At 38.5% G+C, this 27,742-nt stretch overlaps 1 protein-coding gene, 1 long non-coding RNA gene and 1 pseudogene across 3 annotated transcripts in view; 1 reads left to right on the top strand and 2 right to left on the bottom strand.

The window, feature by feature from the left end:
* Positions 1–18,738, top strand: part of LOC149050809 (uncharacterized) — a 51,301-nt gene extending 32,563 nt beyond the window's left edge. Inside the window, exons 13-28 of the mRNA XM_089198359.1 lie at positions 3,112–3,192; positions 4,562–4,630; positions 5,112–5,183; positions 7,176–7,247; positions 8,882–8,953; positions 9,450–9,521; positions 10,214–10,279; positions 11,343–11,414; positions 12,131–12,202; positions 12,334–12,408; positions 13,519–13,590; positions 13,783–14,803; positions 15,211–15,292; positions 15,638–15,676; positions 16,420–17,451; positions 17,622–18,738. Of these exons, the coding sequence (XP_089054485.1) occupies positions 3,112–3,192; positions 4,562–4,630; positions 5,112–5,183; positions 7,176–7,247; positions 8,882–8,953; positions 9,450–9,521; positions 10,214–10,279; positions 11,343–11,414; positions 12,131–12,202; positions 12,334–12,408; positions 13,519–13,590; positions 13,783–14,803; positions 15,211–15,292; positions 15,638–15,676; positions 16,420–17,451; positions 17,622–17,665 (3,013 nt within the window). The 3' untranslated portion in view covers positions 17,666–18,738. The remainder of the gene's footprint in view (positions 1–3,111; positions 3,193–4,561; positions 4,631–5,111; positions 5,184–7,175; positions 7,248–8,881; positions 8,954–9,449; positions 9,522–10,213; positions 10,280–11,342; positions 11,415–12,130; positions 12,203–12,333; positions 12,409–13,518; positions 13,591–13,782; positions 14,804–15,210; positions 15,293–15,637; positions 15,677–16,419; positions 17,452–17,621) is intronic.
* Positions 18,739–21,600: 2,862 nt separating this feature from the next.
* On the bottom strand, positions 21,601–22,299 carry LOC149050810 (uncharacterized; annotated as a pseudogene).
* A 4,818-nt stretch (positions 22,300–27,117) lies between these two features.
* Positions 27,118–27,742, bottom strand: LOC149050811 (uncharacterized). 2 transcript variants are annotated; one of them, XR_016183295.1, is made up of 2 exons: positions 27,623–27,742; positions 27,118–27,514 (listed from the first exon to the last, which is right to left on the bottom strand). It is a non-coding gene; the product is annotated as an uncharacterized LOC149050811 (long non-coding RNA). The 2 variants fall into 2 exon arrangements; XR_016183296.1 differs by having other exon boundaries at positions 27,118–27,455; positions 27,623–27,727.

The following is a 27,742-nucleotide window of genomic DNA, read 5'->3' on the forward strand; positions in this document are numbered from 1 at the left end:
AAAAATGTATCTGGTCCACTCAACTGTAATCGAAGCAATGATCACTGTGAGCTTTTTGAGTCTATTATTCGAATAAACGCCGCATCATGTTGCGGCGTTTATTAGAAGGCGGTACTCATCAATATTTCTGCTAAGAAAAATGCGGCATATAATTTATTCGGGGAAGGCGTTATTTCGAGGGCGGCATTTAATCGAATAAATACGGTAATTTGACTTTTGGCCGTCTGTCGGCCGATGGTCGGCCGACACTTAACTCTGCAACATAACGAAAAATGTCGAGTGTTGGCCGTCTGTCGGCCAATTGTCGGCCGACGATCGACCAACTGTTGGCCGACGGCCAACAGTCGACCAACAGACGGCCAACAGTCGGCCGACTGTTGGCCGACAGCTGGCCGACAGCATCTTGTGGGAACTGTTCTTCACTTTTACCTAAAGATTTACATGGAAATGAACATTCGCACTTTAAACCTTTAATAGATCTGGACTGGTTTTGAGTAATGATAGATTTACCCCACTCAAGTAATTAGAGCCAATCGATGTGCCAGTTTTTCGATGAACGTGGCTATCCTGTTTCTGTCATTCAAGCGGACCACCACCGTGCCCAATTCTAATTGATCGACAGTCAGTACCACAAACGGCTGAGAAGGAAAACACTGGACGCATTCCATTCACTCTCTCATTTCACCCTCACAACCGCGCAGTTAAATCTATCATTCCAAAAGACTTTAGATTACTTCAAAATGATTCAGAGACTGGTACTATGTTTTCGCAACCTCCACTAATTTCATTCAAACGCGACAAAAACAGATACAACTTTTAGGTCAGAAGTTCATTTCAAACCAAGACCAACCTTACTGGAACTTTCAAATGCGCTCACTCACGATGCAGAACTTGTCCTTTCATCCATAATATAGAGAAAATATCGGGATCCAAGAGATCCATTAAGATCCCTGATCACTTTACGTGCGCCTCTGCCAATGTCATTTACTGCCCAACTTGCAATTATTGCAAAAAATTATTCATTGGTGAAACAGGAAGAAGACTCGGTGACCGATTCCGAGAACACCTTCGCGACGTAGAAAGAAATGACAAGGAGGCATCTAGATCAGTTGCTAGACACTTTAATCTCTTCAATCATTCTAAACAGCATATAGTAGTTTGGGGCCTTCGCTACAACTAGGCAGTTCGGAAAGCCGCTAAACTCTAGAAAAGAAATTTTTCTTCCATATCGGCACTCTTAATCCCCACGGTATTAACGAGCGTTTTTCATTCAACTACTTTATTCTTGTTTTCTTGTCACCATTTCCCCACGTAACTCCATTTTCTGCATATAAACCCACACACAACCCACAATTCCTCCAATCGCTCTGACGAAGGCTAGCGCTCGAAACTTAAAAACAGGGTGGCCAATCTACGTTATCAACCCAGTTGATAACACAAAATCATCTTGTTATACTCTCCCGCCAATGTAGCACTACATTTTCTTAAGAAATTTACCCCCTTTATTCATGCGTGGTTGTGTTTATCATTTATTTAAAAACATCCAACCGCCTACGGTAGTAAACATGAGTAGGAAAAGTCATCCTTTCCACCCAAAAATTGCAATTGTGTCAAAGTTGTCAAACTGAAAAATTAATTTTCGGTGTTAAAAAAAAACATTGAAAAAGGCAGAAATTACGTGCTTTTTTCTCATAATGGATTGATCTAAATAAGAGGAGCAAAATAAATTCCTCAAGGCTGAGTTTTGTGAGCGGGCCTTTGAACGCTGGGGCGATTTTCCTCGGCAAAATTTGTTTTTCAATATTTTAAGAAACTAAGGTGGTTCAACCAGTCGATTGTTTTGACGAAGGGGTTAAAGCTTGGTGGCCAATTTACGTTTACAACTCAGTTGTTAACACTAAATTACCTACTAAATTTTCCATAGGTTTGAATCCATAGGAATTAAGTAATCGCTAACTTGTATTTTCAATGTGTTACATTTGAAGTCAACAAACTTTGGTTTAAGCAGCTTCTATAAAGAAAACAATTTTCGGTGGTGTTCAACAAAACAGCTCTAAAAACATGTTTAAGCTTTGGTGTGAATGGGTTACAAGAAAGATTCATGGGAAGTTTCAACTCAAAGTGAAAGAAATCGATTTTTCGAACGGAAATGCACCGGACCACTTTTAGGGAGACTGCGTCTTAGGGATACAATAGACTTTCAAAGCCAATTTTTTGTTTTCGTTTTATGTTTTTGTTTTTGTTTTTCATTTCAAACTTAGCATCGCTATTTTAACTCCAGTTTTCAAGAAAAACTTCCATAAAATATTGAAACAAGAGCGAGTTTTTTAACGAAAACCCATATTAAACGCCATTTTGAATTATTTTGATTACTCTTGGCAAAAATGTCGGCCATTGTACCATCCCCCAGATATTTGAACAGAAGACAATAGCGCGACTAAGGGGACAGAGGGAAACCTAATGAGACAGACAGGGAATAACGCGTTTAATCTAAGTTTTTATACAGAAATTAATTGTCAAACAGATCAGAATCGAGCTGGTTATATTAATTTTCCTTCCGAACCAAAACCTCATAATATCACTGACGTCATACCATAAAGCAAAAAGTACTAGGAGAAAAGGAAACTTCAATTTAGACTCGCGTTAGGCATTGTTTGTGCCAAATATTGCTTAAAATATCAAAAATTTCTTCATAAGGAGGCTTTCGTAAGAATTATATGCATTTTAAGTCTGAACATGAGAGTGATTTTCGTAGTGATGTCTGGCAGTAAGTTTTAATCTCTTGAAAAAAAAGGGAGCGCTAAAAGACGTGTAGTTTTTCTCTTCAGAATTTCGTTTTCTCTCTAATTTCCTTTTCTGATTTAAATATATTTCGTATAAACTTCATCCGCCAGGAGAATACAAGAAGCCAATCAGTCTTTGCTCGACTCAGTTACACGTAGATACCGAAAATCTCTCATCATAATGACTCAACTATTTGTGTTTTATTCCACAGTCGACGGGGTCTGCATTTGTTTCAGTCTGTGTTTTAAGTCTATATCAACAGCACCGGAGGAAATCAAATCAACCCATTAAATTTTTATTACTATTGTTTCCTTGTTGACGATACAGATTCCTGAACAACAACAACTTAAAGAATTTGTCCTCTGCTCAGCTACCTCGACGGTTGGTTCGGCCAAACTTTGAAAACTTGTAAGTTAAGTACTTTTGGATTTTCATTTTACTTTAGATGAGTGATAATGCTAGCGCTGAAGGTTTTTACTGCATTTGGCAACACAAACATTTCCAACACGGGGGCTGAAGATTTAAACCACTGAGTATTAAACTGTAGATAAATTTTCACTAGTACTACAACACCCATCCGTTATAATATTAAATTTTTTATTTGACGAGGCATGTTCAAGTTCAAGCAATTGCAAATTAATATTTTTTTAAAAAAAGAATGAAAATTGCGACCTGATTCTAAAAAAAGAAACAAGTTCTTGCTAATATTTCCCTGATAAATCGAGTAGTATCATTTTGAATTTTTTTTCGGCGTGTTTACTCCTCGAGCAACGTTTTCCTTCCCAATGTTAGATAAGTCATCGGGCAACAATGTTGTACCCAAAACTGCTAATTTCAAGCCAATTTAGTTCGTACTTATTTTCAGAAATCTGATTCTTGTCGATGTAATTGTGATTGATGTAAAATTCAAATTTCAAATGTTCCCGTAGTATTATAAGCTCAAATTTCGACCATTGTTAGAGAGCAGCAGAGGTTTTTTTTGCTTCGTCACGTTAATAAGACATTTATACATTGACTCATTTCTTCGCTGTTATTCTCAAAAGTCACTCAGATGAGCCTAAGGTCTCAGAGGTTCGAGTTATAGCCTGTCATTGAAGTTAACGGTCAAACATCCAATGGCCAAAAAATTAACCGTAAACCCTCAAAAGATTTGTACTTGCGAACGTCAGGAAAGCAAATTTATATGGGACGTGAAACTCGCAGAGGTCTCTTCATAAGAACTAAAACTGAGTCAGGATATGCCACACAGATTCTTTTATTTACATTTCAGGCTACAGGAAATCATTTACTCACCTCCTTCTGAAAAAATTCCTCTCTCTTAAAACGTTACAGGTGTTCTCTGTACTGGTTAGCAAGGGGCGTTCAAGAACGCATGCACCTCTTGCAGTTCGGACTTGAAACAGCTAATTAAGCCACCTTGAAGGGCCGTTAACAGCATATCTTCAAGAATTTTTTTATTGGCACAATTATGCCCGTTGTCGCGTCCTCTGTAGGTTCAAAACTGACTTTAAAAAGTCTTAGAGGTCATCCATGCTGTCAGAAGGTACATAGCTTTCTAAAAAAAGAATGATTCTGAAATAAATGTTTGGACATTTTTTCTGACATCTAAGCTCAATCATCGCAAAATCTAAAGGTGAAAAAGTGCACGAGTAAAACGATTCAAAAAAATGATGACGGACGAATTGTTAAGGCTCGACTTTCAAAATCCAAAATGTTGTGTCGTCTTAAGATTCTGACGTATCCGCTGCTCTCCTTATGTCGATATCTTTTTACACAGAACCCTGGACTTCAACAAACTGGAGACTCTTCCTTCTGATATATTCCAGGGTTTCAAGTTGTACGATCTGTAAGTAATTGATCTTGAAGCTTTAGACAGTTGACGGCTGCTGAGTTGGATTGATTTCTCAATTTTCCCAAACATTTTTTTAGCGTTTCGTTCCAAAATGAAATTGAATTCCAATTCATAAACTAGATGTAAAAAAATTGAAAGTGCTAGTACAAATCTTCCAGAATAAATGATTAAAGACGGGGGCTTCACACCCACTTCCCCGCCCCCCTTCCCCCCGAAAACACTCTTTCTCATAGATAGATAAATAGTTTATCGCTTATCGCCCTCAAAGAAGTTGTTTTTTCAGGAGAAATTTAAAGATCGCTTCAGGTTTCATCTCCTTGTCCCATCATGATTTACGGGATTTCACTGAAACCACAGTTAGAATTGTCCTTGTTGAAAGTATACTGTAGGTAGAATTCAAGGCTTACCCTCAGCGACAGAACTAATTACATGGCGTGACAGATTGAAGCTAAGAAAAGAATTGTGCATCTTACAGGTGGCTGGGAAACAACAACATTAAAAAGTTACCTGAAAACTTGTTTGTGGGGCAGGATAAGCTAAAATATCTGTGAGTGGTACTAAAATTGTTTATTGACTAATCGGCGGAAACTTTTTCGCTCATACATATATGAATAAAACCTGAACTAAAGAAATGACCAACATTTCAGCATGGAAAGCTCGTTTCAGTTGTTTACTTAAACCACCCGAATATTCTGGTGGCACATTCACCTATAACCAGTGGGCTTCAGGATCAATTGCAATCTCTGATCAAGAGTCGATTACTCACTGAGTGGACTAACAAACATTTAAGACACATCGCATCTATTACTTAATCGTTATTGCGGACCTTTGTTTTGTTTGAGTCGCTCTGGATCACAGGACCTGTTGAAAGGCGAAGAAAATAATCTAAAATGATTTCATCCGATTTAACCGGGCTAAAAATTCCTAACAACCCGAGCGTGGGTTATATTCCACGATCGTCCCTATGGAGGTAGTCCTGAAAAGTCCGTAAAACAACGCAGTCACAGTTAAGAGAGCTTCTTCTTGGCTGAATGTGTGGAAAGCGTGGTTTGAAACAGCGAAAACTATTGACAACGGAATCGTGAAAAAAGGAGCCAGCGAGCTAAACAAATCACTTGAAAGTTTCGAAAACCAAGAATGGTTAAGAATATGAGTTAGATAGCCTAAGAGGGATGATAGCCACACTCGACAGGTAATTAGATGTACAAGAATACGAGTGGTACATAACAAGAGCAGAAGAGTCCCACTCTTCCCGGAAATTCTCCAATAGAGAAAAGAGCTAGGCAGCTTCGGCAATGCGGTATAGGCAAACGTCCGCATAAAGCGTCAAGTTTTACTGAAGAGGTAGAAGAGGTGCTATGGAAGGCAAAAATTTAGGTTCTAAAACTCCGCACGCTCTTATTTCTTCTATGTGGTAGCTTTAAATGTTATCTTTTGGTTCCCATGGCCGTAAAGAGCATCATGGAATGAAAATAGATTATTTAACTATGAAAAAAATGACAAAGCGTGGAGTTCGTGTCGTTTACAGGAGGTCCAGAAAAGACGAGACAGGGCGGGCTTTAAAGTAAGAACATAGACTTCCAGCCACGGTTGTTTACAGTATCAGTTGGTAGAAAAAGGTTTCCGGTAACTCTCTTTAAGCGGTTTGTCGAGTTAAGACCACTAAATATTCAATGGTCCGATCCTTTCTACCTCAGTATCTTTGAATGAGTGTGTCTGCTTTAAAAGCCAACCATTGAGCGTAAATACAGCGGTTATGCAACATGATATGAAAACAATTGTGGTGGGTTGTAGCCCTAAAGAAAGGGTGGAAAAGGTCATGAATCACAGTGCAAGAGCCGGCCCATTATGAGCAGCATCGAAGGAAAACCAATTTCTGCTTTCAAATTTGGGTTTGAAGTCTCTGAATTTCTCCAGGGATGCAGCCACTTTATCTATGACGAGGTATCAAGAAGAACAGATCATGATGAAGACACTAAAAAATCGACTAAAAGTTTCTCTCATGGTTGGCCGCTCAAGGCGCGCACCTAATATTTGAAAGCGACGGTCGAGTTCTGATGAACGCTAAGCTTTTATAGTCGAGGGTGAATCCGATAGACCAGTTCAAGTCACTTTTGCTGACTACTGCACTATGAATTTTCTTCAGAACGTTTTTTAATGGTTCAAAATCAGTCTGCAAACGTTTCCAAGCTTACAGCCGACAGTCTTGATAAAGTTTGAATTTAACAAAGGCTGTAATCTGTTTCGGCCAATCATTTTGATGCATTTAAATAAAATAGCAGGGTGCGGTGTCAAAATTTCACTTATTTTGATCTTCTTTTTTCCTTCTTTCTTATGTATTATATCACTCATTAATTTTTCATACTAAAAATTGCACTAATCCAAGGGGCTTTTGTTCGTCTGAAAAATCTATTCGGGTTTACTTAAACGCTTCTTTAAACAAACTTTAATGTAAAGTCATGTGATTACCCATACAAACTGTAATTCAGTAAGTACATTTTGCTCAATTTAAAACTATTTTCTTGTTCTCCCAATATAGGCGGTTGAACGGCAATCAGCTAGAAAAGCTATCACGCGAAATATTTCTTGAATTGTCTGCTTTGGAAGAATTGTAAGTAAAATTTTTTTTTTTTAATTTTTTTAAAATATCATTATTCAGTACATTGCGTTTGTATGAGACCAACTGTTATCGACTAGTTCAAAACATTGCACATTATCACTTTATTGCACATTATCACTTTTCAGCGATAAAAGTGGATTCTGTCAATTATCAGGGAGTGGACTTGCCCCGATTGTACTCATTGGAAAGTTGCTCATCGGACCGCTAAAAAATTCTGAAAAAATTGCTAAAAAATTTAAAAAAGGTTACCAACTGAATTTTAAAAGTTGCCACCTTAATTTCTCGATACTCCTCTTCTATAAACGTTCATTGAAAGCTTTATTTTTCGTTCTTCACAATAAATGCTAACATAGATCAAGAACAATAGCTTGAAACTTAGCTTTAAAGAGTTACTTGCAAATGTGGGCCCGATTTATATAAACTCTTACGTTTAAAGGAACAAAACACATGGTTCATTAGACGCTTTGCCGAACGATATGAAGGAAATTGAATGAAATTAGCTCTACTGATTGCATTCTCAGAGTCTAAACCATAAAACTCTTAAAGTTTTCAATGAAATCGTTTATTTTTTCGTGCTTCATATGTGTTGTAAACCTATCTTGTGCATAAAAACTGCTCAGAAAGGCACGAATTATTGCTCCTAACCTCAAAAGGTGCGCAAAAGTTGCCAAGCGCAATCGGGACAGGTCTATCGGGGAATACAAAGCCGATTAAATGACTAGCTTGCTGTGGTGGGGGTGGGGGAGGGGGGGGAGAAGGAAGTGCAGAGGGACTCAATCAAAAATTTGTGAGCCTCTAATTTTAAACGTTGTCTAGAAATTTAAACATCAAGCCCCCATGAAAACGACCATCAACTGGAATTGTTTCTCAGCACTTTCTCCACTTTTTATATAAATAAATAGAATAGATGTTGTCGTGGGTCTGTTTAGTAATAGATCGCAGATGACGTCAAATTGTGACTAGAACTAAAAAAGAGACACAGGCGAGTGTGTCAGAGGCGTTTTTCGCAAAGTATGACGAAGAAAACTTAGCTTTGTTGGAGCACACATGCCTAACTAACCGTGAGATAAGTCTAAAATTATCACCACCAACCGGCATTACCACCAGTGCCTTTGTTTGGAAGCCTGGCATATCGACTCCACCCACGCTCGTTTAAATCGTGATGATGGTGGCTTACTACCAGACGCCTATTTACACCTCGTAAGAAAAAAGGGCAGCTAATTAGTTAGCATATAAAAGGACCTCTTGTTGCAGCGATTAGATCGTCCCTAATGAAGGCACTAGACAGGAGTGTCGAAGCGTTGGGTCTATGAAATGTTACTTCTCGGCTACATTCATGAAATCTACCAGAGTAGCATCAAACCATGAAAGTGTTGAAAAAATTTTTGTTGGACGAGAAACACAGTAATTTTCGTTGGAAAGGTCAAAGTCGAAACTCATATCAAGATCATTTTCCCGATACAAAATAAAATAAAGTCGATGTCCATATAATGGGTATAACATCTATTCATAGCACTTAAAACTTATTTTAGTTAAGGACATTTGTCCCATTACCTTAAAATGTTTGTTAACTGCAACTTTTGACTTGTTCTATTCACCTCACTCCCCGCTTATGTTATTGTTAGGGACTTGTCCTACAATCAGTTGCAGTTTTTGCCTCGAGGGCTACTTAGCAACAACACCAACTTGACAGAACTGTAAGTAAAACTGGTTGAAACAAAAAAAAAAAGCAAAGTTTAAGGTAAAATATAGATAATTAATAAGGGTAGCCTTTAAACACTTAAAAAGTTTGCTTATCTCTACTTCGACGTGATCCACTATCGGATGAATTGATTCAATGAGTAGCGTTATTTGGTTTTGGATCACAGAATACGTTCGGTGGGCCTACTATTAATTATTGTCTCAAACGAAACGTCTAACGGTTTACTACATGGAGCTGTTTTTCACTGAGTGAATCTGCTGCATATTGGTTATTCCTGGCCATTGTTTGTGGGGTCAGGGGTATTGCAAATGTCTCCATTCGCCTAATTTAAATCTAAAAACACGTTGCGGTGTATAACTGGTTGGCTCGTTTGGCTCCTGTTTAGCTCATACCAGAATACTTAAGTAGCGGGCTTTCAGCCCATTTTTAAAGTAGGATTTAAGTTCTTGAATTGTTATTTAGTTTACTGTTATCTGAATAAACACTTTAAGGAATTTGTCAAACAACAAAATTCAGCGTCTACCCATGGATTTTTTTGGCAACCTCACTAAGATGAAAAGGCTGTAAGTGGCATTCAGCCCTAAGCGGCAAAGGGAATTATAATGTATAGTTTTTTATAGAGCTTAAAGTAAACCTATGCAGTATAATAATAATAACAATATTTTAGCAGGGAGCCCACTTCACCAAAAGGTGCTCCTCAGTGGGGCCCTGCATTATGACCATTCTGAAAACAGAGCTGCGCGAACTTAGATTTTGTGATTATTTCAAGATGCGTATTGGCTTTATATAATTCTAACTTTTGTGGAGTTGATCTTCAAGAACAATTGAAAGAAAGAGGTGAATATTAAATTCAATTGTCTCACACTGCCTTTATTTTCACGTGACTTTTGATTATCATTTTTTTTTCGCTGAGTAACCAAAGAACTCTGTTAAGATTGATTTGTGATGTAAGTGACATAATATAGTTTGGTGCATCAGTACTGAAAAGTGATGTCATGATATGAAAACGCCCATGTTAACAATGAACGTGCAAATGGTATCTTTTATCTAAATTCTCAGTACCAGAAGTAAACAGTTTATGTACTCAGCAAAAATGTGTCAAGTTTTATAATTCCTCAAAATAGCTTTGCCAGAACCAATTGGGTTTTTTTTCAATAAAGTTAAAGTCCTCCCTATTCGGGGAGAACAAGAACTTTTCCAAGAATCTCAAATTCTATTTTAACTGACTTCTTTTTCATTCTATATATCACTTTAGCTTTCTCTCCAGTAACAAACTTCAGCGCTTGCCAAGGTTCAAAAATCTCTCCAAGTTAGAAATATTGTAAGTGATTCACATTTGTAATGTAACTGGTTCAGTAAGTGTCTTGCTAATGAGCATTAATTAAAGGAAACGATGGCCAAAATCAGCTTCGGTACGGACTCTCTCTATGGCATCTTCTTATGACAAAAGTTTATTTAAGGATGTTAATTGAGTAAGTTAAATATGCATCCACTTTGGAAAGAGATGCCCTCAAATAAGAATTACCAAGAGTCAAATGTTTAAGGTGATAGAACAAAATATAACACAACACATCCTGTACAATACATTAATAACACCCTTCCCTTACGTTAGAAATGATCGCTGATTGATGATTAACCTAAATCAAATTTCAATGATAAATTGTTGTTTTTCTGAAAAAATTGTTTACCGGCTATTAAAACGTTTTCGTCAATATTGAGATGATTTGGGATTTAAATGAAAATACAGGATCCATGGATTCCAGTTTTTAACAAACATTTTTCTGTAAGCTTTTCGACATGTTCCAGTAAAGGGTTGTTTCAATTAAAAGCATAGAATTCCGGGTGGTGCGATTACAAATGCGCGCTTTAACTTGATTGCAAAAGTAAATGGGCACACGTCCGATCATTCATTTAAATTTCACAATAGCGTTACCAAGGTTTAACCATTGTTTTCATGGTGGCCAGCATAGTTCTTTCGGTGAAGGCGTAATATGATGGGAATTAATTGTTTCTGTCGCAGTGCACGCAGCAACGTTTTGGTCTTAATACACTTATGGGACGTTTTTTCAGGAAGTGTTGGAGCACACTGATTAGCACTAAAACAGTTTGCCAAATACCAAGGCACTAATACACTTATGAAGGAGGTTTCGATTATAAACATGACTGACTTTAATAAAGGATGAAACAGTTTCTATAAAATGAGACAGGGTTCAGGACAAAATTAGTCTCGAGGTCCTTAAAAGATAAAGCTGGGTCAAGGTTACTTAAGGACCTCTGAGTTTCGCAGTCAGCTGTGTGCTGCCAACCACCACTAAAGTCAATAAATACCTCCCCCCGTTGAAGACTCTAATTATACCGAGCGCCTGGTGCACTTTATTGTGTAGGTACATGTATAACAACAGCCTCGCAGCCCTGTCACCTGATCAGTTCCAAGGCCTGTCCAAACTGGAAGATCTGTAAGTAAACATTCGATAGAAATCATACCTAACAGCACAAGTAACTATTCTTGACCAAATATGTATTTAACCAACTTTAATTGATATTCATTTTCTCGCCGAATTGTTCAGCTTCCTTGTTTTACTCTTGGTCGGAGAACATACAACTGCAAAAACCAGGAAGGAGTAATTCTCGAAAGTACAAGTATTCAATATTTTTGTAGTTTTAAAGAGGGTCAGTAGAGCGAATAGACCTCTCTTTCCTCCTCCCACCACTTTTGCCCAAAGTTCCGCTAAATTTCTAAGCCAATGTACTTTGATTGGATAAAGCTCAGAAAGTTTAGCAGAATTCTGAAAAAGATGCTCTGTCATCCAAGATAGCACCTACCACCTCGGATTTCTCTCGGAAAAGACAGAAAAAGAAGTAGATTAGAGATAAAGGAATTCCCCAAAAAATTCAACAGATAAATGGAATAATTCTTTTAAAGTAGTCCAAAGTTTTGACATTTTCAGCAAGGTAACCGCAAACTGCACATCAGTCTAACTTTTACGCATTTCTGGCTGTGTTTTTTTGTACCTTTTTACTTTTTTCAAAATCGGATAGCTTTTGAAGATATCGTGGGGAGAGGGCATTTAACAGTCAATAAAGATAGGAAGGAAGTTTATGTAAATACGAGTTTTCTTCCAAATTTTTCTATATTTCTGATAATAATAATTTGTCCTCTCTTTTGTTCAAGGGCTGTTTATGAAAACAATATCGACTACCTGCCGCGTGAAGTTTTTAAAGGCATGAAAAACATGATTTCTATGTAAGTATCTGTCTCTAAACTTTCCTCTAAATAACATTCTTTGCTAATTTTCTGTCCAGTGTTGTTATAATTTATACCTTGATGCTTGTCAATTGACGCTCTACACTTTTCATTGTTTCATCGTTCTCTAGGAGCTTTTATTTTAACAATATCCGTGCCGTTACCAATGAACAATTCAAAGATGTCGCTCCAACTATTCGGTTCCTGTGAGTATGAGTAAACTGATAATATCCCAAGTGTGTCCAAACTACTTCGAGTTCAAGGGAGACAGATATCGTTGGTGCGACCTACACGTGCCGCAAACTTACGGATTAGCGCCCATTTCCCATTTTAATGAATGGACAAGTGATAACATTGTGCCGCTACTAGAAGTTAGGATCGGCTTTATACACTAATGCACAATTTATACTTTTATTTGCGCCCAAATGTTATACTCCTTTGGATGATCATATCTGGTCACGAGAAAAAGTTTGGGAAAAACTTAAGGGAGGGCCCCTCCCCATAAAGTACCCTCTCGGTAATGGGGGACCCACCGTTTCAGCGTTAATTTGGAACGAGTGCACCAGGTGCTCATTGGAGGATTAACAGCATATTAATATAACAAATAAAGACACTTCGGCATAGCTTGTGTAAGTATGTTTTACACGCTCAATGACGAGTTATTCGTATTCGGTGTCAGTTTTCCATCAAATAGTTATTGAGAATTGGGCGAGAAAAGGAAAAAGAGAGAGCCGAAAAACTGATTAATACATAATGGTAATAGGACAGAGTGGAGTCCAATTCGGTCTGTAATCATACAAGTGATCAACAAAATCAGACGATCGCGAGGTGGGAGTCCGATTTGTTAATCACGAGTATGATTACAGACAGAATTGGATAACAAGAAGTCCTGTTACCAAGTAATCATAGCCATTTCAATTTCCGAAAAAACGAATACAACTAAAAAACAAATATCTCCAGTGGAGACAATATCTTTAGTTAAAAATTCCTCCATTTTGAAAATTCCCCAGTTTTTCTTTGAATAATTAGTTGTTGCTATGATTATTTCGATCATTTCTGTGCTTGGCGGATTAGCTGAGTAGACTTAGTACGATTGGCTGCTTCAACTGTCCGATTACAGTTGACCGATTACAGCCAACTGTCCGATTACACCGTCCTATTACAACTGTACAGAATGATTAGTGAAAAATGAAGCTGCGAATGCACCAATAACATTCGAGGAATTTGTAATGGTTGTGATTAATAGACTAAAGTTGTCGATGTAATCGAGAATTAGCAAGCAAAGTTTGCCGGAATGTCTTTCCTTAAATTTGCAGGTACTTCCACTACAACGAAATGCGAGAACTACCGGAGGGTTTCTTTTCAAACATGAATAATCTAATAACTGCGTAAGTCAAGTGGAATATTCTGGATGCAAGGAGTTGAAAATTGAAAAATTTCATTTGCCAGTGCCCAGTTATACTGTAATTAGAGTATTACTATCACACTTTCATTTTCTTAAAAGTTTAGATCCTGTGACGGATCAAATTTGTCTTTTTTTCCCTCTTGTTGTTCATTTGAATTATTTTTATGAACCGTAGGACTGTAGACAGCAACCTGATGTGTTGTCATTTGACGAAGGAGGACGCAGATTGCGACTTTGCTTATGTCGACAGCTTTGCCAGTTGTGAAACTTTGTTCAGAAATCGAGCTCCTAGGGAGTGCCTCTGGGTGATTGGAATCATGTCGTTGGTTGGTGCTGTGTTTGTCATTGTGTGGCGGTTGGTGTTTAGGGAGACGAAGAAGAAAAACAAGATACAGTCCATCATGTTGATACATTTGGCTGGGTCTGATGGACTTATGGGTGTTTACCTCATAACTATAGGTGTGGTGGATGCCATTTGGGCAGGGGAGTATTATTTGCATGACTATTACTGGCGTTCAAGTTTGACATGTCAGATAACAGGTGCCATTGCCGTGTTGTCAAGTGAGGTGTCTGTAATGACGATTTGTTTGCTCTCCGCCGACCGCATGAAAAATGTTCTGTTCCCCTCTTGTGGAAAGTCCCTCTCACTTAAGGTTACGCACCTTTTGTGCTTCCTTATCTGGATTGTTGGTGGCATAATTGCATTTATTCCCACGGTGGGCTTTGACTACTTCGGTAGTCGCCAGAAAGGTCATCACGTTTATGGCAGATTAGTTGTATGTCTGCCATTGCAGCTTTCCACTGATAAGCCGTCGGGCTGGGAGTACTCTGTTGTCATGTTTGTTGGTTTAAACTTTACCCTTGTGCTCTTGGTCGTTGTGGCATATGCGATGATAATCTATAAGTCCTGTGCATCAAACAGGCTCATGGCTAAGCAAGGGAGCAAAAGAGAGAGGAGAATGAAAGCCAAGTCAAGGGCAGCCGATCTAAAGAGGGAGGCCTCGCTCGCCAAAGGAGTGTTCTTCATTGTTCTTACCGACTGTGTCAGTTGGCTGCCTATTGTGGCGATTGGAATGAGGTCTCTCTTGGAAAAATCTTTCCGTACACCTGGTGACCTCGCAGTTTGGATCGCAGTCTTTGTTCTGCCAGTTAACTCTGCCATCAATCCCATTCTCTACACCTTGTCTACCCCACAGGTACATGTACTAATAACTTGAACAGTTGGAAAAATATATATACAGCCAATAAGTTAAATTTTGCATTTATATCATCACTCACAGATCACAGATTACATCTAAATTCGACAAGAATAAATAAGTGGAACACGAACCGCCAAGAAGTGTCAAGAAGTGTGTTTTACCGTATTTTATATTAGCTGGTAAACTTGATTTCCGCCATTTCTGGGATCCCTCTGCCTCAGAACTCTCCTCTGTATGTAAAATGTGCACGTTTTCATTGTATCGCACTCGGTTTGAGAGTGGCTGGAAAGCTGCACAAACGTAGTTTGCATTTGTGGGGAAATCAAAGACTCGAAGGGTTCAGAAACTGGTGAGGAAGCACCATTTACTGATTATAACCTCGTGCTTTATTTCGATGTATTAAGGTCCGAGGAGTCCTCAGAGCCAAACTCCAACCATTGTGGGATTATCTGGTGGCAAAACTCGGCCGAAATCAAGATGTTGAAGGTAATTTTTGACACTTTTAAATAATCTTTCTTCATTCTGGGGAGTGTTTTTCTCGTTCTTTAATTTTTTGGTTTCATGCTATAAAGTTACGTTTAAAACAAGTTTAAGAACAGATATACCGTGGGTTAATTAATCAGATCGGCTCGTAAGCCAAGAGATACTTTTTGGTTACCTGTATGAATAAGAAACAAACAGATGTGTATATTTAGTGGCGCGCGAGCTAGTGTATTTCATGTAAACACATAGGTAGACTCAACCTCAAATGATAAAAAAAGACGTTACCTCATGAATGAATAATTTTGTTATTGCTGATGTTTTGTCCACTTGCTTGTATTTTTCCGTCAGTTCAAGATCAGGGAATAGAGATGAGAGTTATCGAAGAAGGTACGCACCATTCACTTCTCCACAGACCAGAACACATTTCAGAACGCAACACCTGGCATTCTAATACCAAGAGCGAAACAGAAAAGCCAAAGAAAAGCATTCATGTAACTTTGAAGGGATGCGGTTCGACCTTTTTACTAGTTTAAGAAACGCGTAAAAAGTAATTTAGCGTCCAGTCTGAAGTTTACAGACAACCATATTTTGAGTCAATTTAGTGACTGTAATTTTTCTTTATGTAATATACTTAATCCTACTTTGACTGATTCTTAATTACTATTCAGTGGAGGGGAAACTTATAGATTTTGTCACCACCAACAATATTTCGCTTTTTATGTCGTAAAACAAATAGAAGTCACTCACATAAAAAATAGAAATGGGCTAAGAACATCAGAGAGTTAATCGGCTGAGTCCACTGCTCCACGTTTTTGATGTTACCACATTCCGACGTCATCTGTGATGTATGAGTGAACAGACGCACGGCAATATAGGCTACTTGCTCGGTCGACCCTGAAAATTTTTCAAAGAATGGTTTTAGCAAGGTATCAAAGCCACAAAGAGATATTCGGAAAGAGCAAAAGCGGAGCGTAAATGATTTAGGACGGAGAAGTTACACGATGCAGGTACCAAATGCAAAAAGCACGATGTAGCTCGTATAACAAATTTGGCGATTTAGCTAGCTACAACCACCTGAGGAAACACTTTTTAACCTCATTTCCTTTTTGTGTTTATTTTATTGAACACAGTACAAAACCAAGAGGAAGTGGGGAGCGCTGACGATAGTGAGGATGAGTCGCAAGAAGAACAAAGAGATGGTGAGCACCATGCAGGATCAGGCAAAGAGAATGAACAACCTTCTGAATCCCAGCAAGTTGAACGTGAACAAGACGAAGAACCAAAACAAGGAAAAGAAGAAGCCACTGAACAGCAGCGAGTTGAACGTGAACAAGACGAAGAACCGAAACAAAGCCAAGAAGAAGCCACTGAACAGCAGGAAGCTGAACGTGAACAAGACGAAGAAGAACCCACTGAACAGCAGCACGTTGAATCTAAAGGAAACGAGGCACCAAAAGATAACCAGAAAGAACCCACTACAAAGCAGGAATTTGAACAAGATCATCAAGCAGATTCAAAGGGAAACAAAGAAGTAAAAGAGCTAAATGACGACGATGAAAAACCTGAGCGAAAGCTAAAAGGAGACGACCAGGAGTCCAAACAACAGGGCACTCAACAAGAAGAAGAAGAAAAAGAACCGAATGTCGACCATGCAGAGCCTGATGAACTAAAGGATGTGAGTAAACAGAAGAAAAAGTCGAAAAGAAATGAAAAAGAAAGTCAACAGCAACAAGATGAAAATAAACAAGATGAGCGGGAGCAAGAAGAACACCCTGAAGAAACCGAAAAGCAGCATGTTGATTGTGAGAAAAAAGAACGAGAACAAGACCATAAGGATTCTAAACTCGAGCAAATTGGACAAGAAAAACCAAAAGGAGACGATGAAGATCTTAAGAAAGTCGAACTGGATTATGAACAACCAAAAGAAAACCATGGAGAACCTATGAAAGACCAACTGCAGCAAGGAAAACCAAAAGGAGAGAGTCAGGAACCTAAAAAAGAGCAACTGGAAACAGATAAACTAAAAGGAGAGCATGAAAAACCCAAGCAAAAGCAACTTGAAGACGAGAAGTCAAAAGGTGCTTGTGGGGATTCCCAAAAGCAGGGTGATGAGTCAACGGAAGATAAATCCTCACGACAACAGCAGCTGATTATGGACCAAGGTACGTTTTGCCACCCTCTATTTTCGCCAAAATTCAAAGTTTTGGAGGATTAATTTCTCGCTTACCAGGCTGGGTAGAGGAAATATTTCTTGATTACTCCAAAACTCTTGGTTATTTGTTTTAATGTTAACTAAAGTATCATGATAATGAGTTGCTTTGTTATTCAACAGGAAAATACGAAGAAGATGATGCGGTGCTGGATACACGTCTGTGATTGCTAGCATTGACTCATCAAGTCCTTTTTATTTCTAGTTATCGTTTTAGTAACAGAAAGGTTACATACCGTTATATCATGAAAATGATGCATTTACTTAACCAAGAGCATTAAAGAATAACTCATATAACAGTGACTTGTGCGAGCCCGCAATGTTTGTTTTCATTTTTTGATCATCTGAGTTGTCTTAGACAAGTACAAACAGCTACAGGAGAAAGAAAATTAGTATGGTTTGCTAAATAGATAACTGTGAAAGCTTGTTTACGGCCGTGTTGCGTTTCAAGTGTCGTCAGAAGTTTCCGCAACTGATTTCAATTCAACATTATTAGGTTTATTAGTACTTATAAACATGATTTAACCATTTACTCAGCATTCAGGGGCATATATTTCTCATTATTTATTGACTTTAGTCCTAGCATGTTATTAAGTAGGTGGCTTCATTGTTGTTACAATGCTAAGCCACTAATTGTATTTACTCCACTGCACACATATATCAAGTGCACAGGTCAGATAATGTATTTTCATCTTGCTCCTTTATTTATTCACCTTTGTTGTTAACCTACGATTTAAGTTAAAATTTTTTAGGAGCTTGCACAAAAGTAGAAGAAAAAAACTATCACAGGGGTGAAACCCAAGTGAGAATGTTATAAAAGTGTGAAATGTTTCATGATCTATTGTCAAGCCATTTAGTGCTAATTAAAAAAAAAGATAAAATTTTAGCTCTCACTTTTTTATCTTTTAGTAATTGAACCATCTTGGAGTTCAATAGTGTACAGAGTATATTATAACTGGAAGATCACCTTTGATGCTGGAAATCAATTCAGTTGCTGCGAGATTGTTAAAAATAAGTTGAATCAGATTGTCAGTTGACTGATCAACCAATAATACGGTACGTGGGCTCCGGAGAAAGGTTGAAATTCAAGCACAGAAATGGTCGGAGAAGTTGAATGTAAAGATTCCATCAACAAGCTTTCTTGTATCTCCATAAATTTTGAATGAAGGTCATGCGCTGTGGCCTCCTAGAGTCAGTGACAATCCCCGGCTTAATATCATTTCTACCACCAGGATCCCGCTCTTCCTCACCCCGTCGAGAGTCAAACATTTTCCATTCCCCCGCTGAAAAAGTAATGATCTGAATTAACCTTTTAAGCTTTTTGGTTATAGAGTTTAGTACTAACACTTGTCTCCTGGACATACTCTCTCACCAGTTAAAATACCACAAACGTGCAATACTCATAAACAGATTCTGACGGTTTTCTGATGGAATAGGCAAGTCTGGACGCGAGATAGAACCAGTAGTCGGCAGACATCAGACATTTGGAAATAGACTCATCCGAAAGATACAGATTTCACCATCAGGGACCGGTCATTGTTTATCGCCTGGGTGGGAGCGAGGGGGTGGTAGGTCGGAGTATTTAGGCTATGTCACAATCTAATCCCCCCCCCTCATAAGGCTCTTAGTATTCTAATGATCTCGTGATCCCCCTAATATTGGCAGTTATAATTATCACGACCCCCCCCCTCTCACATGGTGGTTATGTGCAAATACCCATATCTCTGCGGGTAATTGTTCAGGCAAAGACACTGGTTAGGGATTTTTGGAAAGTGTTTCTTCAACAAGCTTTGTTAAAAGCGTCGTTGAGCATCGTTTAACGTCCTTGCGTCGTTAAGTTTCTTGTACTGTACAGATGGGAGTCCCGAGTAACTTTTACTGAAACTTTCTGAAGAACACTTGTTACTATAAGTAAGTGAGGCCTACCCTTTTCCTTGTACTTGTGTTCTCTTGCTCTGTGACTGCATAGAGTCATTATTTTCAGCGCCTTTTTTGACACGCATTTGTTTGCAACTGTCTCATTTACATGACTTTTCATCGCTTACCGAGTCATAAAGAACCATGATTAAAATGTGCTCGTTACAAAGTAATTCTAATCCCTTTAAATAAGTCGAATATCATACAAAAGATGCCTGTCTTAATGAATTAGTGAGATACTGCTTTCAGCTAAGTACTCGAAGCTGAGGCAATTGAAAGCAACAGCAGTACACAAGAATTTATTCTCTTGTACTAGAATGATTAGTTGGTTAGTTAAAAGGGCACAATAACCGATCACAAACACTTCCTAACAAGCACCACAGGGAACAGGATAATACATGGAGACAGTTTCAGAGAAGCTATGACATTAACCAATGACATTCCCCTTCTGACATTGCGGATGATGAGCTTTATCCTGACAGTCGTGCTCTGAAAAATAAAATTGGTAAATGAATAAATGAGTTAACAAATAAAAAAAATGCCTAAATTCTTCATTGAAACTGTAGCAAGCACAATATTGGTTTAAACTCTTTAGCGCGGAAAGTCGCTGGTGAAGAAAAAGTCCTGAACTCAGTATAGCGATCAGGCTTTGCCCTGTTTCTGTGGTGTTTTTTCAAAAGTGTCTTCTCTTATAACTGCTCAAAGTTCTTCTTTACCGTTGTGGTTTTCCAATGTGTTGCTTTGAGAATTTTGTTGAAAGTGGGGCCTTAGCGCCTCAACTTCTTTGTCATGATATTTAATTTATCAAATAAGTTAAAAATAATTTTATGGCGAGAACATTTTTATATATGTAACGAGACACATAAAAGAAATATTATCTGTATGATAAAGACTTACAAGAGAGGAAAAAATACTTCGCACGAAGAAAAGGTGAAAGCAATAGCTTGATAGTAAGTTTGGTACAAACATTTACTCAGCAAAGGTAACTTGTAAAAGTCATATGTACATATACACATGTGTATACATATGTGTATATATACGTATAATATATATATATATGTATATATATATATATATATATATATATATATATATTGTGGGAGGAAAAAGACAAATAAACTACAAGTTCATCCTTACATGTCTGTTTCGTGGTCGCCCACTCATCAGGGGGTTTAATGAGAATAATCTTTACCATCGCTTATATACAATATAATCTAATTTATGCAGCGCGAAATTTAACAGTTTAGTCGTTGCGTAGGAGGGCTTTGTTTATGTGGCGGCAGGAAGACACGAGTTCATTACGTTTGTTTAGTTCGATGATTAGGAATTTTCTTTGAGGCAGAGATTACATCTTTTATTTGAGCTGTTGTACTGCGAGTGTGATGAGAGAATGTGCCAGGAAATAAAGTGCTCGATGACGTTGTCTTTGAGCGTCCAGATGTGCTTGCTAAGTTCGGTGGAGTTTCTGTGTTTAGCGTGGCGGAATGATGCGGTGTGGTTTCTGTATCTTGTTTCGAAGTCGCTCTCTGCGAGTCCGTCATCAAAATCATTTTGATGATGACGATAGATCATAAGACGAGTTCCTTCTTCATTATGATGTTAACACATCCAAAAACCCAGATTTTCCTTAAGAAAGTTATGGGAAATTTGACCTTAATGCTATGGATGACAGTGAGTGTTTATCCGAGTTTCGTTTTTGCAAGAGTGAACTTCCCGTCCTTTCTGAGGCCCTACATCTTCCTAACTACTTTACATGTCACCAAGGAACAATTTGCGATGGAATTGAAGGATTGTGTATCGCACTTCGAAGGTTTGCGTACCCATGTAGACTCGGTGATTTAATTCCACGATTTGGCCGCCCAGTTCCAGAGCTAAGTATGATTTCTAGCCTTGTGGTGGACACAATTTATCGGTAAGATTATCACAGAATAGCTCAGTGGAATCATACACTCCTGAACCCAGGAACACAAAACGTCCAGTGTCTGTAACATTAAGTCTTTAATCAAGTTTATTTGAATTAAAAAGCCTGAACATGAAGCTGATATAACATGGAAAACCTAACAATAAAATAAAAGCAAGTGTACAAAACAAAATCAAGAAACATATTTCTGAAATTGCTGGAAACTACATTCATCTTGCACAGTACAAAATCAGGCCATGATTTAGTTTCGTTTTTCTAGAAGTTTTATGATAATTGAGACTGCTGCTGCATTAGCGTGAACATCTTCTGAGAATTTTGCATTTGTTTTTGTTGCTGTTTAGTTTGCTGCAGCATGACCTGCATCAGATCCTAATGTTGCTTTTTGGACTGCTCCTCCTTCTTACTTTCAGCCTCCAGTCGCTGCTTCTGTAGCTGCGTTTCTTCCATTTTCCTTTTCTGCATGAGATCGTTCTTTTCTCGAAAATATGCCACCCTGTCACTACCACTTCTTCGACGTTTTGGTCTTGCTGCTGTTTCATTCTCCACCTCATCTTTCCTTTGTCTTTTCTGTGACCCGCCGAGGTTCTCTAGAGCTCTGTATCTCATTTCCGCTGCTTTGGCACTATCGACTTTCTTTTTGTCATTTAGCGCTGTTTCTTCAACTACAGCTTCTTTTTCTACTATCTCCTGAAGTGCTTTTTTAACGTCACTCAAATCTGTATTTATTCCACTTGCCTTTTCTTCATCTCGCATCTTTGCTCTAAATTTGTCGCACAAAAGCGTATATCGTTCTCCGACAGATCGCTTCGTCACTCGGAACTGGGGATGTTGAAGGATGTTCAGATTGTTCGCTATTTTATCCCAAATTTGGCCCCTTGCAATGCTTCTTTTCTTTGCCTTGAATGGTTCAAGAACGAGAATCTCCTGATAAAGAATATGGTCATATTGTTCAGTCCACTCCATGTTGGTTCAAAAGATAAAAATAAAATTTTAACACTTATTTTCTTTTTGTTTGTGTTGCATGTTGTTTGTCTTTTTTTTTTTTTTACTGCAAGCAGAACCCTTTTTTGTTCACCAAATATGCAAGACACTTTCACAAACATAAATAATCCAGAGATTGTCATTTACTAAGCGTCGTGTTGAGTTTCACCACATTATTGTTAAAAACGTAAAGAAAAGACAATAAGGGAACTTACTGAGCAATCTTCTTGGCACTCGTGTCGGCTGCAGCCATGACTTGTTTAGTGGAGAAAAAAAAAAAGCATGTTTTTTTTTCTCGAAAATCAGGTCCCAGAAGAGTAGGCAAACGAATTAAAAATGTTACTGAGTCTATAATGCGCAAAATATTCGAAAATTATGAAAGATATTTTATAAAATCACTGTAATCAACGGCACGTTTTGTACGAAACGGCAAACTAGTTGTTTTGACGTCGCAGACAACACAGCTACGGCAGGAATTTACGGGGAACGGCTACCGGATGTAGGTAAACACGCATTCAAACTTCCGCCCGCCGTCGTAGAAATCCGCCGTCCTCGGATCTTAAGGTCCCTAATAACATGACATGCAACAGCCGACAAAAGAACGCATGCCCGCTCGACGGAAACTGCCTGCAACCATCAGTAATTTACCAAGCCACCGTTACACGTAAAGACAATAACACGACAGTAACGTACATCGAACTTCGAGTATGAAACACCTTATTGCAATAAGCGCCCCTATTCCAATTAGCGGCACTATTCTGTTTCAGCGATAATACTGTTAGTGTACCTACACATTCAGATCGAAGGTGGTACATCCTCCTTTAATTGCTTAATTGCTTATTTCAAACCTTACTATACAAAAAGAGTGGTCTTTGTCGCAGTCTCTCAACTATAATGTCCATGTGTGTGCACAGTTCCTTCAAACGAATGATCACCCCTTCAAATTTTGCAACTACGATTTCTTGGCTGTTCGTTCTGGCCAGGAAAAATCCGGGGAGAGCATGTCCTTTCACCAGTCCTCTTGGTCCTTTTCAAATAAACATCAAAGCCTTCTTTGGCACCATTTACTGTTTCTCGAAAATTAAATAAATGCCGTGTCCCTTAAAAGCGCCCTGTTTCGAATTAGCACCCTCCCTCTAGGTATTGAGAGTAAATAAGCGCCCCGAGCGCTAAATGGAATCATTACGGTACGAAGAAGAAAACTCAATATGGCTGAGCTTTTTCATACTTGATTTTTTCTGTGACGAAGAAAAGCTCTACAGTTTGCCAAAGCGACAATCGCCTCTGACCTTTCAGGCTCTTACGTCGAGGATGAGAGAAAGAATATAGCGGGAAGAAAAACAGCAAAAATGGGGAGGGGGTGGGGAAAAAGCAGGCCCCCTCCCACACCATCCCCTACCTGCCGCTTCATTCAAAGCTAATTCCAACAGGAAACTCTACACAAGCTGTATCGACAGTCGGACACGAATGGCCGATCAGATTACCCCCTAGCTAACTAATGGGTCAACAGGTTTTAGATTAATGACACGTGACATTACACACGTTCATGCTACCAAAAACTCAACCGAACTTCGAAAGAGTGTCCATGTCGACCCAATTGTCAAGTTCAAGGTCTCTAAAAAAACGCGACTGGTTAATTGATCAGACCCCGTACTTCCCACGTGAATACCAAAAACATACCATAGGGGAGGAAAAGACAAAATTTCTCTCCCAAATATCGACGAAAAAACTAGAAAATTCAATGACCAGGATTTGGAGAAATACTTTGCAGAGAAAGTGGGAGGTCCAGATGGCTCAATATGAGCCTGAATATGAGAAATTTCTTCTACCTATCGTCAGAGTTTAAAAAAAGAGATTTGGATTTATAAATAAATCAAAATTATCACTTCATGATCTCTTGGTCAATTTTGTTTCATTTGCAGCACCCTTATTCATTTGTGTACAACTTCCTCAACTAAATCTTTCCGGCTTGTTTGGTTCGTTGCTTAATCTAAGACTACATGACAGCACTGTCCAAAGAATCATTCCCTTCATATTGTCTTTCTAAATTGTTTGTTTGCATTTGAAGATATGCGAAGAGGAACGCTGTTAAAAGGGATTTTTCTTTTCAGATTTCCATTAACCAGCTTAAAGATATCAGCTGAATGGAAATTCCATCTCCAGTTTTAAAAACCATATAATTTTCGTGTAAGCGGGTAGTATGAAGTACATTATTATAGGATAATGACATTGACTGCGCTTTGTGACTTTCAGATTTCTCTTACCAGCATAAGGACATCAGCTGAATGGAAATTCCATCACCAGTTCCAAAAACCATATAATTTTCATCTCAGCAAGCGAGAAGTACATCGTTATGAAATGATAACATTGACCACGCTTTGTCTCCCAATGATGATCTGCCTTAACAATTAGATGCTACAAAAAAATACATATTTTTGATGCGAATAATGATTTTTTCTTTTTTATGGTCAGAGCAGCAGCTGCTTGTGAAGCGCTCGATGTGGTTTCCGCGAGTCGATAGCTTGCAGCCAGATTACCATGTTAATTTTGAAAATGGCAGCGTCGATAGTCAATTTCTTACCTCTTGAATTCTTTTGGCTTCGAAATCTGAAAACACGGTAGTACAGATGTAGTTTTAAGATACACTTTTATAAGCAAAGGAAGAAATCACTCGGTAACAGTTCCCTTAAGAAGAATAGACAGTATTGTTGCCTTTGCACTGCCGTCGTAAAACCAATGATCATCAAAGAGGTTATTCTTCAATAGTTGGATCGGTTGTTTTAAATCTTGTCTATCGGCTTATCTGCGTACATCACTTAGATGCATTTTGTTGAAAGTGAATCACAAGAATGATTTAGATGTTTCAAAGAAGATAAAGGCCATTGTTTTCTCTTGACTATTTCAAGTGATATTGTCAGTGAGAAAATTTCCCAGAAAGTGGAGACATGGAATAGCCTACGTGTAGCCGTACCCTCCCCCCGCCAAGTACGGCTGCACGTAGGCTGGACATGCATGAACCAATTTTGAAGAAACTCGCTGCCGATGATGGCCTTAATAAGATAGTCGAAAAGCCTTAAAGTTGTTGGCTAACAAAAATAATATTATTTCTATCCAAAAAAATCCAAAATAATTGCGAATACTTGTGGAATATTTTAGGGAAACGGCTCTAAAGTTCTGGATGCTTTCGATGGGTAAATCCGGATTAAAATTTGGAAATGCAGATTTGCAGTAAAAAATGAAAAGAAAAAACGGATTTCGACGCTGAAAAATCAGTCCTCGTGGTGGCTTTCCATTAAGAAATCCAGAACCAAAAATCCGAAGTTGGATTTCTTAATTGAGATCCACTTTGAGGATGGATTTCGCAGCGTTGAAAGTCCTTTTTGGGTTTCATGTTCTACCGCAAAATCCGGTTCCCGGTTTCAAAATCAAAATCCAGATTCATCGGAGTGAAGCTCCCAGATTTCTTTTAACATAGTGTCTTCTTTCTGATTGGCCTAGACTAGCTCTAGACCCAGTTTCATAGCAGCCACATTCAAAATGGCGGACGAGTTGCCGTGAATTTAGAACTGAAAGAATCGATGTCGCACTGAATAGTCAGTTTATTGCGACAATTGTGTTACATTTGATGACGGATGATGATGGCCTATTCTAAAATCTCGTCTAATCTTCACTTTGTACATCGGATGTGTCAAGTAACGTCTTTCTACCATGATGAAATTCTAATGTCTGCCAGGACCCCCTCGACAGGTGAGAGATCTTCAAAGAACTTTTAACCGAGTCAATGTCAATGAAATGTATTTTATTACATGGGAACGTTATTTACTCATCTTCTCAGAAATATTGCACTGATCACCAAGGAATGGCGTGATGGACAAAACAATGTCCACCAGTCCATGGACTTAACCCCGCTGGACAACTCAAATGAACTACCCATGGTTGTGTGAATAAATTAAACACGGAGCGAGCCTATAAAAGGTCAGCGGTTTGCACTTTGTTGGCTTCCTTCGCACCGATAATGGCGGCTTTCTGCAACGGTCACTATCGTTATAAATCTTCTGCTAAATCTCTTGTTGTCTGCTTTCAAGAAATGATACATTAAATTATTTATTTAAAACCCCCACCATTTGCTTACCTTTTCAAGAGTGTCTTAAATGTCGTTCTTGGACAAAAAACTCAAGAAACGAGCGAAAACTTCCTTCCCGTTCCGAGAAAATTCAAATTTCGCGGGCGCTCAAGATCGATGAACGCATGTCCTCCGTTGAGAAAATGGGACTGCAATCATGAAGATCATCTATTTCTATAACTTGAGCATGCCTGTAGGTTCTGTACGATAGTGAGGCTTGTACTTTGAGTTTTGGCGGCGGGAAAGTAAAACAACAAAACAAACAGAAGTTATGTGTTCGTATGTATACGTTTTGCGACCATGCTAAGCCACCATAGTACAAATGCACCTCCAAACTGTTCTATTCAGAACAAGAAAAAGAGCTGCATTTGGATAACAAACTCGTACCTGCAGCAAACGCTCGTTTTATGGAAATTTTAGTAGACAACTGGCTTGTACATAATGCCAAAACCGAGGCAAATGGTTTAGAAACTGCACACTTTGTGGACTTTGATAGTATGCAGTCAGTAATCGAAGAGGAGACAAACGCAAGCTCGCCCCCAGAATCGTTCCAGGACAGCTACATCAAGACCCAGCAGAATACTAAAAATCTTTGCTCGCGATAAAATGCACCTCTACACTAAGGGAAGCTTATATACACTCACAGAAAGCGAACTACAAATATTTACCCTGTGTTCGAGTTGTGTTGAATACAATTCAAGCTTTATTCAAGCAAATTTCGCTATAAACATGCACTGAAACAATGCAAATACACATTCATTGATAATTTTCACGATTGATTGTAGTTTGAACGTGGGCATCTACAAAGAATAATTTTCACGATTGATTGTAGTTTGAACGTGGGCATCTACAAAGAATTACATTTCTGTCAAGCTCGGCTGAAATTACGCGACATGTAAATCAAGCTACATTTATAAATTTACCAGCATCTTCCTCTTCACGGACATTGCTATCTTGTGTTATTTTTGCTCTTTTCCTTCGGCTGGGTTTGGTTTCAGATACAACCTCCCCGCCGCTGAAGGCCACAAAAGAACGCAGAAATTCCATTTCACTCACTGGCATTAGAAGTACAACCTAAAACACGGCATTTACGTTGAGTAACAAACTCCAAAACAATCGATATGCTTTCACAAGTGAAACAACAAAAAAGGTGTTAAAATGCATGTATATGAAGTACGATACCTGTCTAAATTCTTCTTCTGTAGATGCCATTCTTGTTGTTTTCGCTTACCTTTTCACAGAGCCGAGAAGTAAACAAGCGAAAAACCTTCCTTTGAGCAGTCGCCTGAAAAATTACTTCGT

Source organism: Pocillopora damicornis, chromosome 2 (assembly GCF_964200805.1).
Source record: "Pocillopora damicornis chromosome 2, jaPocDami1.2, whole genome shotgun sequence".
Classification (NCBI taxonomy): Eukaryota; Metazoa; Cnidaria; class Anthozoa; order Scleractinia; family Pocilloporidae; genus Pocillopora; species Pocillopora damicornis.